Source organism: Talpa occidentalis, unplaced genomic scaffold, assembly GCF_014898055.3.
Source record: "Talpa occidentalis isolate TD23 unplaced genomic scaffold, MPIMG_talOcc4v2.1 talOcc4.7, whole genome shotgun sequence".
NCBI lineage: Eukaryota > Metazoa > Chordata > Mammalia > Eulipotyphla > Talpidae > Talpa > Talpa occidentalis.
This window is the reverse complement of record NW_023605083.1, coordinates 14943888-14959597: the sequence shown is the minus strand read 5'-3', so window position 1 is coordinate 14959597 and position 15710 is coordinate 14943888. Positions and strand designations below refer to the sequence as shown.

At 38.5% G+C, this 15710-nt stretch overlaps 1 protein-coding gene across 1 annotated transcript; it reads right to left on the bottom strand.

Annotated features, from left to right (window-relative positions):
* Nucleotides 1-205: 205 nt before the first annotated feature.
* CER1 (cerberus 1, DAN family BMP antagonist) lies at nucleotides 206-3020 on the bottom strand. The gene is made up of 2 exons (XM_037491726.1): nucleotides 2514-3020; nucleotides 206-517 (listed from the first exon to the last, which is right to left on the bottom strand). The coding sequence occupies exons 1-2, from the start codon at nucleotides 3018-3020 to the stop codon at nucleotides 206-208; spliced, it is 819 nt and encodes a 272-aa protein (XP_037347623.1).
* Nucleotides 3021-15710: the final 12690 nt, after the last annotated feature.

The following is a 15710-nucleotide window of genomic DNA, read 5'->3' as shown; positions in this document are numbered from 1 at the left end:
TTAGTGGCAACATCAAGAGTAGATCCCAAACACATCCTGATAACTAGATAAATACCATTTTTTCTAAATCATTCTAGTTTAATAGCTATTTTTGAAACCTCCTTTCCCTTAAAATATTATGTGCCCACTTAACATTCCCAGACAGAATAATCAGCAATTTCACTATTGTGGTTTGGCTTCACCAAAGTAATAGTTGGATAGCCTTTTAAGTTGAAAAACCTGGGATAAAAGGATCCTGGGCATGAAGTTCTGCTTGGGAGCCGGCCCGGAGGTGCCCATGCTTGTGCTCTGTCTTCACCTTGCACTGGCACTCCTCCACCATCATCACCACCTTGACCACGGAGGCAAGGTCAGTGCAGTTCAGTGACAAGTGCATCATGGTGAATTTGGCAGGTGAGCAGTGGGAGCAGAAGGTAGGGGGTTGCTGCACAGCTCCAGGAAAACTAGCAGACCCACATTTCCCAAAGCAAAGGTTGTTCTGTACAACTACTGTCTCACAGTCTTCATGGGTGATCATCTAAAAGGCAAACACATTATCAAATTATCTGCAGTTCTTTTTTTAAAATATTTATTTATTCATGCATATAAGAGCTGGGGTGCAGTCTAGAGGTGAGGGGGGAAGTATGAAAGGGTTCACCAGAGACAGAGTGGGGAGCAGAACAGGCAGACTGACTGAAATACACTGCTGAGGGGAGCAGCGGGCAAGAGAGGAGAGGTCTGTTGTACCATGTGGGTAGTTCCCTGGCCGGCCCAGGATCAAAATCATGTTGCAATGGCTGGTGATAGCTTGGTAGCATTGAGACTAATCCCTGAGCCACCAGAGAGGCCCTCTGCTGTCATTTCTTCAACACACATGATATAGAAGTCATAAACGATAAGACTGAGGATCATTTCAACTAAAATTCCAAGAACTTTCTAATTCTGGATACATTTTGTAATATGTCAGTAATGGTATCTGTAAGAGCAGAGAGCCATAAATTCCTTTTATTGAGTAAATTAACAAATTAGCCTTTAAGAAAACCCTAAGTTAATATGAGATATTGTACTCTACCCTTCAAACTTTAAAAAAATTTTGTCTAGTTGGATGTTACCAGCTGGAAGATCCTAACAGCTAGTTTCTTACGTAAGTAATTTGCCTTAACTTTCTTCTCTTCACCATATATTGTGCATAATAGATTCTCAATACATGTTTGTTCCATTGGTAGTAGAATAGATCAGAACATCACAAGTTTAATCATACCCTATTTTTCTGGGTCCGTAGTACATTCAAAACTAAGACTTTACTTGGAACAAAGTTGCAACACACATGCTTACAAATCATCATACATTGCATCACCTGTGCCTCCTCCATAACCCCAAACTTAACTTTATGTGCCCTTCAAAATATGATTTAAACACCTTATTTTAGCCTAATTACCATTAGAATTCAAAATCAGAGTTTCAAAGGAAATTTGATTGCCCAATTCTCCAGGCAATTTTCTAATTGCACATGGACTAAAAAGCAGTCATTATTGTTCGATAATTGACTTATTGCTACATCTCCTTGCTTTGCAGGCAGAATACTTAACTGCCTTGCACAGACAATTACCTTATACCATTGCCTGCTTAATTGGGTAGCATTACTGGACTATAAAATTTTACTCTACACTGCATCGTTGCTTTGGGTTCAGTATCTTCATATTTAAGGACCTGATGCAATTTCTCAATTTGATTTAGCTTTTAGAATATAGGGGTTGCCCGAACAGACTGAAGAAAGTAGATGATAGAATACCCTTTTGTCTTAATAGTGTGGAATCAATCATGATAACCACAAACCAATCCATACCCTATGAATTAGGAGATAGTTCTTTCTAAGGGGAGGAAATGTAATGTCTCACCAAGATTATTTTTTCAAAGCTTATGAGAAAATAATTTAAACTAAATCATTTTTTTTTGCTATGGTATCACTAGAAACGATAGGGCGACTTCTGTCTGACAACCTCAATATATTTCACAAGACTCTGAAGTGGTTAGGTGTGAAATACAGGGGATTAGACCATCATAAATGTGTATGAGAAGGTGTGAGGAATAGCCCAGTGCATTCCAGCTTGTCTACAGAGAGCCTGCCTATCTAGCCACAGTAAAAATGTTATGCAGAAATAAAACTAGAGAGAATTTCTGGTGATTGCTCTAAATTCACAGGTTCTAACAGGATACAGCCTTAATTATCTCTCTGAATAGACCACTGCCATAAAAAATATAAAAATAAAACCCTATGAAACAAACCCCTTTGCCATCAGAATGAATGATTACTTGCATTGATAGTACCATTTACCATTCATGCAGAATTTTCGGGACACCAAGAAGCAATGGAAAGTTTAGAAGGAAATGTAGGAAGCATCATCCTGTGCTAAATGGCCAAGGACCAAATCTGGGAGTTAGGGGAGACTCAAGCTCCTGGCAGCCTCTTCCCCCAACCCCTACCTGTCCCTACTCCAACCCTCTCCAGAAACCCTTCCCCCCTGAATAACTACCTGGCTGAAGGGTACTGTCCTACAGGTCTCTCGATGTACTTCATGGCTTTTGATGGGTAAGATGACTCCTTGAGAACCTGGACTCATTCTGAACATGAAGTGGTGCCAAAATTTCTTGGCTTCTTCCCTCAAAGGAGATTTCTCCATTTGCCTCCCATCCTTTGGCTGAGTGAGGGGCTGGGTCCTAGAAGGGATGTGCTGACTGTCCGAGTCCCAAGGTAGGTAGAGTTCTCTCTTGGGCTTCTTCCAGAATCTTCCAAACCTGGACAGCATCTTCTCTCTCTGCCTCTGACCTTTCCCAACAGGACCTTCACCTAACAGGTGTGGCATTGCAACAAATAGATCTGGCTTCTCCTCAGCTTCCTCGTGGTTGCTTGTGGGGAGCTGTCTACGATTCCTTTCTAGAAGCACAAAGGAAACAGGACTCTGACTCTGGGAGCCATCCTTGTGCCACACAGCCTTCCCGAGAGGCAAAAGCACCAGCAGCATCAGTAAGAGGCGAGGCATGCTGTTGGGGCCGAAGCTTCTCAAGTTTCCTTCAGATTCACAGATGATAGGGCCCAAATAAGAGGCTCACTTGCTGCAGGACTGTGAACAAGAGAGTCTATATATAGATACCTGCCTTGTGGAATGGGGAGGCAGGTGGTCAATAGCCAGGCAGAGTAAACACATTTATTGTTTGCTTGAATTATGTAGTGCTAATGGTGTCCTGCCTTCACTCCGGTTTTGTGTATTTTAGAAGACACCAGTGAAAGCCTAGGACCCAGGGGGTAATTAGCTGACACTTGATTGCTGAGATTTAAAGAACAGTATAAGCAAAACAACACATTCTTTGCCCAGATTTCTCATCTGTTATTAGAAAGGACCAGTCAGCTGACATTGGCTGTGCTTCTTTTTGTAATGGGCTAGAATAGACAAGACATGCTAAATGTATCAGATAAAATGTAAAAGCATGTATTTAGCAAAAGCCCAGCCTTTTGTGCTACACACACACACACACACACACACACACACACACACACACACACACACACAAAATGACCCAAGAATTATGTGGATATTGTAAGGAAGGGAAAGGAAGAAATTGAAGACTATTAACTTTGTTGAGCTGACAACTCCCTCTCTTATCAAGATGTGAATGGGGCTATTTATTTCTATATGTTAACAGAGTAAAGGGAATATATATTATCCTTTTCCATGTTCGGAGACTCACAATTCCCAAGTTAATCCCTTCACCTTAAGAGTCAAATACTTGGGGCTAAATTTTACAACTGGTTAGTCATCAGATAAAGTCTTTCAATTATTCACAAATTTTTCAAGAGACTTCTAAGTAACAGGCTGGCAGCTCATCAGTCTTCATTGAGGATGGGGAAGTGGCTGTCTCCAGCCACCCTATTAACTTTTCTCTTTCTTTAAACAAAGAGTCAGACTTGAGAACTGTGGATTCTAAGAACAAGGTTTGATAGCTCTGGGCATGAAGCTGGATAGTCAGTTCTTTATCTTACAGAATCCACATTATCTTCCCTTGCTCTCTAGTAATTAAAGATCCAGTTAAATCAAGATGGAGACAAATGTGAGTGTTTCAAAAAAAAATTTGTTAAGTGACTATCATTTAAAAAGCTCGTTAATCAGGCAAGTATATGGGAAAGAATCATTGACAAAACTGAAAAATCAAATTGAACCCCGTACCATTTGAATAGTGTTTCCATTGCAAATGAGTTCAAGACATGCTTGTTTTCTTCACTTTAATTTAATCACCACATTCTGTGCTTCCAGGAACACAAATTATGCTTATTCCTCTTTTTTCAAAATTGATGTAGCTTTCTTCTCAAGTAGTGACCACTGAAATGTCTTTTACAGATTTGTTCTTTTTAACAGCCAAGTCCAATTTCTGTGACATAAAGCCTCAAATCCAATTACTTGCATTAGTTAATGACTTGTAAACAGAAACCATCACTTTCCCAAAATACTACAAGAGATATATTTTAATGGTACCAAATATTCATAGAAACCATACTGGTATGAATTAAAGTACAGTTGATCCAGATTAAATGAGCATTAGTATTTGACACTTCTCTTAAAGTATTTTAAAAGTTGTCTACTATATTTGGAATTTTAAAAATTCCCCTTAGCAAGTTAATGCAACAGACTTTCCAGAAGTGACTACTGTGGTCCTGATTATAAAGATACGAAAGCCAGCTGTGGTATATCTCCTGACTCCTTTTAAACTTTACTTTTCAGTGCCTAAAGTTCCACTGCCATCAATCACAATACCTAACATCCCTCCAAAGTAAACTGTACCCCAGCAATTCCATTTAGCATCTCAAGTTACTTGTCTCTGAACATGCGACACAACACAAATAATTTCTGTTGAACTGAAATTTGTAGAAAACTCATTTTGTAAAACAGGCATCCGGTTAGATAGCAGGAAATGGTAGAAAGTTATTAAACCCTACTCTCTAGCTGGTTGTATAGTTTATATTATACATTCTATGGCTTTGTTGTATTAGCTGTAGGGGTTTCATTTAACTGTATCATTAACCTTTCTTTAGTCTTAACTTCTCTTCCCTTCTTCTGATCCCAGTTTTGGTGGTTATAGATGTGATTTAAAAACTGCTCATGGAGAATTTCCTTTTGCTATTCTCTCATTCCTGTTGAGAAAACACACAAATACCCCGAAGGATAAATCTGGCAAAGTAAAGCCTTATGTAATGACAGCTATGGAACATATGTCTATCTTCAATCCCTGTTTTTATAGTGAACGGCAGTGGATGGTCACCTTTCACCATTGTGTTCTTTCCAATCAATTCTAGAGCCACGTATGCTGTACCTTACAAACAGCTCTTAAGAACATAAATAAACATTTTGTAGCTTTTGAAAAGCAAAGTTACACTGCCCTTGTGAATGCTCAGCAGTAGCAGGCTTCTAGTTACCTCCCAATTTGGATGAAGCCAAATGGAGGTAGGTCTGGAGGGGCCTCTAGACACAGCAGGAAGCTGGTGTGTGGAGACATTGCCACAAAATGTTGGTGTACTTAGTGCCAGAGGCAGGTCCAGTGAAAGGCAAGCATGAGCTCAGGAGAGCCCCAGTTGGCTAAATCTACTTCCTGGGACAATGTCAAGCTTGTGAGCTGAAATCCAATTTTATAACTTACTCATTCCAATTTCCAACCCATCCCCAACCTGAACTGAAATGTCTGATTTCACTGTCCAGGCTCCCTAGGCACTAAGACATCCTTAGGGCCAGGTGGAATTTCTCGTGTATTTTTGAAAGGTCACTATGCTTGTTGTTTCCTACAGAATCTCAGAAGGGAGCTAAAAAGTGGTCTAGTGCTCTCTGTGGGGGAAACAGAGAGGCTAAGTTCCTTCCTGAAAACCCCAGACTTAAATCAACAAAAGGTGAGAGGAAGTGTTGGGGTAGGAGGTGAGCACAAGAGTTAGAGAAGGAACTGAGAGACAGAAAAAGGGATTTGAGATGATGAGCTTGTGGAAGAAATCTGGGTAGGTGCATGCCATTGCTTTAAACTACCTCTATTTTAAAAAATATAGAATAGCAACATTGTCAAAGAGGTCTGATCATTAAAAAAAAAAAGAGCAAATAACAGAATGAGGAAGAGGGCAGATTAGGATAATTAATTTCTTCTTAAACCGCTTATCATAATTAAATTTAGTAAATTATTCTAAACCTCACATTCTGCTCCCAGCATTCCTTTCCTTGCCACTTTCTATGGAAAGAATATATTGCAAGGGTCACATTCTGGAAAGCTGCCCCATTCATTGGACTCATTCATTCTCTTGTCTTTATTTTATTTTTTTTAAAGATTTATTTATTTATTTATACAAGCACTGGGTACAGTCAGAAGCGCAGGAAGGTGAGAGAATTCACCAGAGCCAGAGGGGAGAGCAGAGCAGGCAGACTGACGAAGTACACTGCTGAGGGGAGCAGCGGGCGGCAGGAGAGGTCTGCGCGCCATGTGGGACCTTTGCCCTGTGGCCAGGGATCGAACCAGCGCTGCAGAGGCTGCGGGCAGGTTTGCAACCCAGCTCTCAACCACTGCGCCACTGGGGAGGCCCTCTTTTCTTTTTTTAAAGATGTATTTATTTATGCAGATGAGAGCTGGGGTATAGACCAGAGGTGGGATGGTGGTGGTGAGAGGATTCACCAGAGAGTGGGGAGCAGAACAGGCAGACTGACTGAAACACACTGCTGAGGGGAGCAGCCGGTGAGACAGGAGAGATCTGCTGCGCCATGTGGGTTGCTCCCTGGCTGGCTGGGGATTGAATTCAGGCCACGGATAGCTTCATAGTGCTGTGCTTAACCTCTTGCTCCACCAGAGAGGCCCAGACTCATTCACTCTTACAGCATATATGTGAGTGCCAAATCTGGGAGAAGTCCTGGGGATAACAGGGTGACTGTATCCTTATCCAGGCCTAGTGGAGTGTGTAATCCAGAGGGAGATCCTAATTGTTCAAAATAAGATACACAAGGAAAACCTAGGCAGGCAACATCTCTCTGCTTATAAGGGACTGTCAGGTAGATTCAAATCTCAATGACACAGAATTGTCACACTGGGTTTCTGCTGATTTTATTTCATAAATATTTGTTGAGTACAAGAAAGCACAATAGATGCTGTGCAAAAATGTATAATGCAAGATAAAGCTGCTGCTAACCTCCTAGGCTTCCTATCCCATGGAGGAGACAATTACTATTATCAGTGCACTTATATATTTTTAAATTGTCACCTATAATGGGCTAAACTGTATTCCCTGCCCTCCACCCCGCTACATCCCTCTAATTTATTTATTGAAGTCCTAATCACCAGTACTTCAGAATGTGATGATTTGGTGATAAGGTTCTTAAAGAGGTAGTCAGGATAAAATGAGGCCCTTAGGGTAGACCTCCTCAGAAGAAGAGGAGATTACAATATTGATAAGCTCAGAGGAAACACCCCGTGTTTGAGATGCACATATGAGATGCTGTCTACGAGCAAGGAGCTGCCTTCAGAGGAAAGTTACGTAATGGACACCTTGATCCTGGACTCCCAGCTTCCAGAACTATGCAAAAATACATTTCTGTTGTTTAAAACCACTCGATGGTACTTTGTTAGGGCACCTGGGGCTGACGAATACCTTACCCAAAGAGACCAAAGCATGCAGTCAATAGAAAAGGACAAATTTAAATGGTGCGGCATGCCACAAAAACTCCCCATTTCTACTTCTAGGCAATATTATCTTTTAAGGTCAAATTATTCTGCTTACAGTTTTAGTAATTTTACTATTCTCTCCAAAACACTCCCAAATTGGGCCTCTCTGGTGGCACAGGGATTAAAGTCTCAGCGCTATCAAGCTATCACCAGCCACTGCAGTACCAGTTCAATCTCCAACCAGAAAGGTGATCCACATGGCGCAGCAGACCTCTCTGGTCTTACCCCTGCTCCCCTCAGCAGAGTATTTCAATCAATCCACCTGTTCTGTTCCCCACTCTGTCTCTGGTGAATCCACTCACACTTGTACCTCTGGTCTGTACCCCACTTCTTGTATGCATAAATAAATAAATCTTTAAAAAAAAATACTCTCAGACTACTGAGAAGAATTTTTTTTTTTTTGAAACTGGGTATGTAGTTATTACAGTGCACAACTCATAGACAATAACCATATGTAACCAATCATCTACTTAGCAAGTGTGCAGAGAGGGTTCCTGCAAATTCGACTAAAGCAACTGAGGCGACTTTCCTACACGCCCACTTCCCACCCTCTATCCATTCCATACTGCTCACAGCCTCTGCTATAGTCAGCTCAGGACCACGTCACTGACACTAACCCTCTGCCACGCACCTTCATCTCCATCCTTAGAAGTTATCTTGATCAATTTTATTCAACAGAAAGCTGCTCTCAGAGAGAGTAATGTAAGTGGGGGCAACTCTGAATTTGAAGCCAGAAAGACTTTTATTCCTGGCTATGCTTTACTGCTTGTCAGCTCCATGGTCTCGGGTATTTAACTTCACATCCCTAAGCCTTGCCTCCCCAGCCACGCTGTAGGTTGACCCCTCCTATTACCAGGAATGACTCACCTCCAAACTGTGAATTTCACATTCTATAATTTCATAACAACATTTTCTTGTTTCAGTTCTATCACTCACTTGTTCTCAGCACGCTTTCTGCTTTATTCCTATCATAGTACTGCCACAGTTGTAGTTAAATGATTATTTGTGCAAACATTTGCTTAACATCTGCCTCCACTTTAGATTTTAAACTCCATGACTGTCCCTAAGTCCTCAGATTTTCATGTCTCCCCTGTTCCACTTGGCTTCACGTTCCATCACTTCAAACTTTTGCAATGTTCTCTACTTCCTTGGCCCGTATCCTTCTCTTGCTCTCATCAGCACATTCCAATGCTTGAAACCCCCAGCTACCCACCTTTCCTGGCCACATCTGGGCAGTAGAAATCTGGAAAAGTAATGGCACTATGGCAAAAATTGATTCTAAATAAATTATTTTCCATCTTAAGTGAATCCTGTACTCTGCCCAGCAATCTTTTTATTACTGCTGTAGTCAACTTTCTCTTTATTTCTCCACACAGACGATTTTAAAATCCTCTTTAAATCACCTCAAACCTTTGACAGCTGTCTCTTATCACTTTCAGGCAAATAAGCTCATCCCTTCCTCCACAGAGACTGAAGTCCTCAGATGTCAGTTTCCTCCCATTTGACCATCAGACCATACCAATCCACTTCTTTCCACTGTGTTCTTAGAATTCCACCTTTCTTACCTATTTTATTGAAGTTTCCCACATATCATCAAACTGCCTTTATTCTACTGTCTCTCACTAGCATTTACTTAATGTTTGCTCATTTTGAATCTTTTTTAAAAAAATCTCTTGACTTCATGAAACTGTTTAGGTTCTGTACTCCGGTGTTGTCTCCTGCCTTCACAGGCAAATGTGGGAGACAATTATACAAACCTAATCTTCACTGTCTTCGATCTAGCGTTTTTCTCCAGGTCTCTTTTAAAACTTCCTTCCCAGGTTCGCCCAGGCCTTCTTGTAGCTACTGGAGCTCTCTGTAACATTTGACTCTTTTCTCCTAAATTTGGTCCTAAATAAAGTGGAGAAAGAGAGGTCAGGGTGAGCCAGAGAATTATGAGAATCTGAAGTTTTATGCTACAAAAGCAGACTTACCACTCAGTCCTCTGCCTTAGAAGTAGAGAATTTACAAGGGCGCCATCTCACCCAAAACATTGGGGTTAACTTGTATCCCCCAGCCATGGCTTCCCCACTGGGGAGGGAAGGAGGCTCTTGCCAGGCAGGGGGTAATGTATGTTGCTGGGGGCTGCATTGGCAGCAACTTTGAGAACAGGGATTTTGTTTAAAGCATTTTTCTGTTTCTTTCCTGTTCCTGGCCCCTTGCTCTACACTTACAAGGTTAATGAATGTTTGATTTAACATACACCACCACCCCCCCATAAAAAAATGTGGACAGAACTTCTGGCACAGGCCCTTGTACTTTTCTTGTGAAGAGATATCTCTTTGTCATGGAGAACTTATCTTTACTTTTAAAACCACATTTTCACTGAATCTGGGAAGACTCAGAATAAACCTTTCTTTATTTCTCAGCCTGGCCACGATCTCAATGTAGGTCTTTGAACTTTGTCACATCAGCCACAGTTCCCAGGCAAGTCTCTCCTAAAGGATAATTACACTCCTAGAAAAGGTAACTCGTGCCAGAAGACTGGCACGAGTGTGTTAGGTAACTTTATGCAAGCTTGTAAATTGTTTTCCTCCAGTTGGAGGATGGGGGTGGTGTGTCACCAACAGAAATGAGTGTAGGGGGCATCTGTCTGAAAACCGTTCCCCCACTGGCTACCTTGCCAGTTTCTGCTTATACAGTGCAGGCAGTTGGGGGAACCATATTGTCCCTATAAGCTCATAACACATGGACAAATGATTAAAAACACATGGAAAACAGTTCCACAGCTAAGCTCAAATTCAGATGGGAATGGAAAATCAACTTGCAAAGCTTTCAACTGACTCAGGGCCAAATGTAGGACAGAATGCAAAGAGAAGTTGCCAAAAGAGAGGGAAGTTGGGGGAAAAAGCAAGTCATGGATAGGAAACCTAAAACAATGACACCTTGTATTGACAACCCTTCTCGAAGACTCTCCAAGGGTAGGCACCAAAATCAACGCTGGAGATATTAAGACCTTCATTTCATGAAAGATTTCAGACAGATTTATATTTTCTACCCTCTATAAATAAAGGTTGGCTTGACTATCTTGGCAACACCTATGCAGAAACATAATGTTAAGTATCTGTAACACAAATATTAAGATATTACACATTTTTTCCCCTTGAGGTGTGGGAATTAAGTAACGAGACAGCATGAGACAAACTGAAAAACCGTGTCAATAAAATTCAAAAAGCAAAGCAGACCTTTCCAGCCAGGTTTGCCTTCTGTTGTGTACCTGATCCAGGGTCTGGGTTTGCCATAAAGTTGAGTAACATTTATAACAGTTCAACTCTTGGTTCAAATCTGATACTCTTAAGAAATCTTTTATTTGTGGCTAGATACTAACATGACCAAAGAATTCTGATGGCCAGGACATCTGTAGGAAAGAAAATATTTTATTGGGAGCCAGTGGTCTGCTGGTCCTTTGAATCCTTCTTTATCTGAAACACTGTTCTCTCCACTTAGCACCATTTAAATATTCACATATTCATTTCGATGCATGACAGAGCCTCAATATATGCAACAAGTGTGTTCCTTAAATACCGAATGCAAGGGAAAATTAAAAATGTGGCTTCATAAAGAGCCATCCTGAGAATATGACTATCATCCAAGTGTAGTCCATTAGCCAAGTAGACAATCATGTGAAAAACTATCCCCTAACGTGTCTCTTTATGAGATTTATGTGCCCGACATCATCTCTAAGCACAAGACATTCTGGGATTGTAAAAAAAGTTTTGCTCAATCATCTGCATTTTTCCAAAAGCTGAAAACATCTTTTTTAAAAAAATCTCTTGACTTCATGAAACTGTTTAGGTTCTGTACTCCAGTGTTGTCTCCTGCCTTCACAGGCAAATGTGGGAGACATGTTTGACACAAATGTTCTACCTTACTTGTAATGTGGAAATTTAAAACCCTGAGTCTCCCATCCCCCAAACTCTACTTTTCCTGGTGAGCACAGGCACTGTTTGAAGTTGTTACCATCTTCCGAGTGCATTGCTCTGTACAAACACACATATGCTTTACAGCTTTTAAATAGTATCTTTTATTGAGTGCTTACTATGGCCCAGGCATTTAATTTACACAAATATTGTTCCAGGAAGTTATTTTTATCCCATTTTATAGATCAGAAACCTAAGTTTAGGGAATATAGGATACATAGCTAATAAGTGGTGTAACTGAGATATAAACACTCCCCTGTCAGTTTGCTTATTGCAATGTAGCTATTAAATGGTACATACATTATTTTAATACTCTGCTATTTTAAATTGACATTATGAGATAGAATTACTTAATGGAGGCAATCAAATATTCCACTAAGTATCTATTCTCAAATATTTAAATTGCACAATTTTACTCCATATAGCTTTCATTTTCTTTTGAAAATTTTTCCATCGTGTTATGGAAATTATATTGTTTCTCTTTCTTAAAACAGCTTTTTTTTTGCAGTGTAATTGCTTACAATAAACTATAGATATTTAAAGTATATAATTTGAAAGATTTTTGGCACATATTTATGTGCACATATGTATACACATGTATATCTGTAAAACTATTACTACAATGAAGATAGTGAACATATCCATTGTTCCAGAAGTTTCCTTATGTCCCTTGTCCCCTCTGAATTTCCATATCCATCTCTCATTCCCAGTAATGCTTTGTTTTGTGTCTGTATAGTTAGTTAACAATTTTCAGAATTTTCTATTAATGGAGTACAGATATACTACATAATACTTTTTGTCAAGCTTCTTTCACTCAGCAAAATTATTTCAAGAATCATTCACGTTGCATCAATAGTTCATTTATTTTTATTTCCAAAGAGTATTTCTTCATAAGGATGTACTTTGTTTATCCACTCTCAGGATAGTGGACATTTGGTTGCTGATAGCCAGCCTGGACCAAAACAAATATAGCTGCTACGAATATTCACATGTAAGTCTTTGAATAGATATATGTGTTTTCTTTTGGGTAAGTATTAGGGAAACTGCTGATTGATAGGGAACTATGTGTGTAACTTTTAAAAGAACCACCCAATTGTTTTCCAATGTGGTTTTACCAGTTTATATTTCTGCCAGCAGTGTATGAGAGTCCCAGTACTTCCACACCATCACCAATTTTTGATATATCAGCTTTTTCAACTTTAGTCAATATATATTTTATAATATTTTATATGCTTATAAAAATATTTTATAGAATATATATTTTATACATTTATTATATATTATTATAAACAGCTTATATAACAATATATATTATATAATATATATCATATAAATATAATATGTATGTTATATATTATACATGTTATATATATTAGTTAGTATGTTGGGTTGTCAGAAGTTATGATGCATTTTTGCACGGAAAACAGAAAAAATACATCATGACTTTCCTGACAGCCCAATATATTGATTATATAACAGTATCTCATTGTAGCTTTAGTTCACATTTCTCTAGTGACTGACAGGTTGACGTATTTTCTTGTACCTTATTTGCTACTAATGTATCTTCTTTGGTAAAAGAGCTTTTCAATCTTCAGCCCATTAAAATTTTTATTATTGAATTTTCAAAGTCTTTAAACTATAGTCTGTATACAAGTCCTTTATCAGATTCATGCAGGGTAACTTTTTTCCTAATCTGTGGTTAGTCATTCTCCTAACAGTGTCATAGTCAAGGTGTGTTATTCTTTTGTATATATTATTGGTGTGAATTGGTAAAATTTTGTAGAATTTTTTTATCTAGTTCCATAAAGAATATTGGTCAGAAGTTGCCTTTTCTTATAATATTATTGTGATACTATAATGCTAGCCTCATAGAATAAGTTAGAAGTAACCATCTTCTCAAATTCTCTGGATGGGTTGTTGCAAAATTGCCGCTATTTTGTCTTCAGATATTTGTAGAATTCAATAATGGAGCTATCTGACTCTGAAATTTTTTTTCATTTTTTTTTAATTTTTTACATCATTGTTCATTTTTAAACAATATTTGCTTCCCCCCACCCTGACTCTGGAATTTTCTTGTGAGAAAATTTTAAAATATAAACTCAATTTCTGTAATAGTTACAGGATTTTTTCAAGTTATCCTTTTTATTTTGATTGAGCTTTGGTAGTTCTATGTCTCTCAAGGAATTTGTCCATTTCTTTTAAGTTTTATAATGACAAGAGTTATGATATTCCCTTTATTTCCTTTAATAGCTATAGCATATAGTGATGTCACCTTACATTCTTGACATCTGTATCCTCTCTCAATTTTTTCCAGTCAATCTGACTAGAGACTTACCAATTTTATTGATAACATCAAACAACCACCTTTTGATTTCATTGATTTTCTTTCTTTTCTTTTGATTTTTGCTGTTATGTTTTCTTCCCTTATCACCATCTTCTTTTTCTACTTTCTTAAAGTGGAAGCTAACGTTAAGATATTTCTTACTTTTTAATGTAGGCAATCAGTGCTGTAACATTTTCCCTAAGTACTGTTTTAATGGCATCCCACAAACTTTGACATGTTGTTTTCATTTTTATTCAGTTCAACATATTTTTTTTCATTTCCCTTTTAACCCATGAGTTAAAGAAATTGCTGTTTTCCAATCATGTGGTGGTTTTTCCACAGATAATTTTGCTATTGCGATCTTCCTAACTTAGTTTCATTGTGGTCAAAGAATATTTTGTATGACTTGAATTCTTTTTTTCCCCAGTGTAGGTCCAATTTTATTAATGATGATAACATTTGGCCACTTGGTCACATCCATTACATAGCATCTTGCTTCAGTAGCAAGAATTTCTCAAAAGCTTGAGAAAACCCCCAATTTCTGAAACTTACCTTCTATTAAGATTTTCCTGAAGGTTTAAAAAGTCTCCATTTTCTCAAACTTCCTTTTGACTTGAATTATTTTAAATTATTGTGACTTATTTTACATCCCAGAATAATGTCAGTCCTCATAAGTGTTCCATGTGCACTTGAAAAGAATATATATTCTGCTATTGTTGAGTAACACAGATGTCAATTAGGATAATGCTAGCAACAGTATATACACATCTATGTCCTTTTCTGCCTACTTGATCTAACAATTATTAAGAGAGAGTATTGACATTTCTGACTATACTGGTAAATTTCTGTAAATGGTAATTTTGTCTTTGCAGTTCTCAGTCTTTGCTTCATGTGTGTATTTTTTAACTTTTTTTCCTCTTTAATATACTACAGGTTTTATTTATTTTTTATATTTTATTTTATATAATTCTTACATCATTTTTCATTTTTGCACAATGTATGCATTTTCATTTTGTTTATATTCCCCATACAATTGCACCCCACCTTATATTGACCCTAGTCCTTCCTCTCCCCATCCCTCCCCCCTGCCCCGGTAGTGTGTCTCTGGTTTATAGTTGCTTGTTGATTTTGATTTTTACTTTGTATTAATTAGTCTTTTTCCTGGTCCCTTATTTAGGTTTTCTAAATACCTGCTATGAGTGAGACCATCCGGTATTTTTCTTTTTCTTTCTGACTTATTTCGCTGAGCATGATCCCTTCTAGCTCCATCCATGTTGCTGCAAACTGCAAGTGTTTATCTTTTTTGATTGCTGAGTAATATTCCATTGTGTCTATGTACCACATCTTCTTGATCCAGTCATCTATTTTTGGGCATTTGGGTTGTTTCCATAGCTTAGCTATTGTAAATAGTGCTGCTATAAACATAGGGGTGCAGGTGCCCTTTGGAATTAATTTGGGTAAATACCTAGGAGTGGAATTGCTGGATCATATGGAAGCTCTATCTTTAGTAGATCAAGAAATCTCCACACAGCTCTCCAATAGTGGTTGGACCAGTTTGCACCCACCAGCAATGCAGGAGAGTTCCTTTTTCTCCACAACCTCGCCAACATTTGTTGTTGCTATTCAATGTTATCCCAATAAAAATTTCAACGACATTCTTCAAAGAAATAGAACAATTATTGATGAAATTCATATGGAATCACCAAAAACCC

What these genes read in the sequence shown, in the direction of transcription:
- CER1 (XM_037491726.1), bottom strand. Translation starts at nt 3,020, where the DNA reads ATGCCTCGCCTCTTACTGATGCTGCTGGTGCTTTTGCCTCTCGGGAAG. An exon ending in GGACAGTACCCTTCAGCCAG is followed by an intron (nt 518 to 2,513) that starts GTAGTTATTCAG and finishes TTTGCCTTTTAG; the next exon opens with ATGATCACCCATGAAGACTG.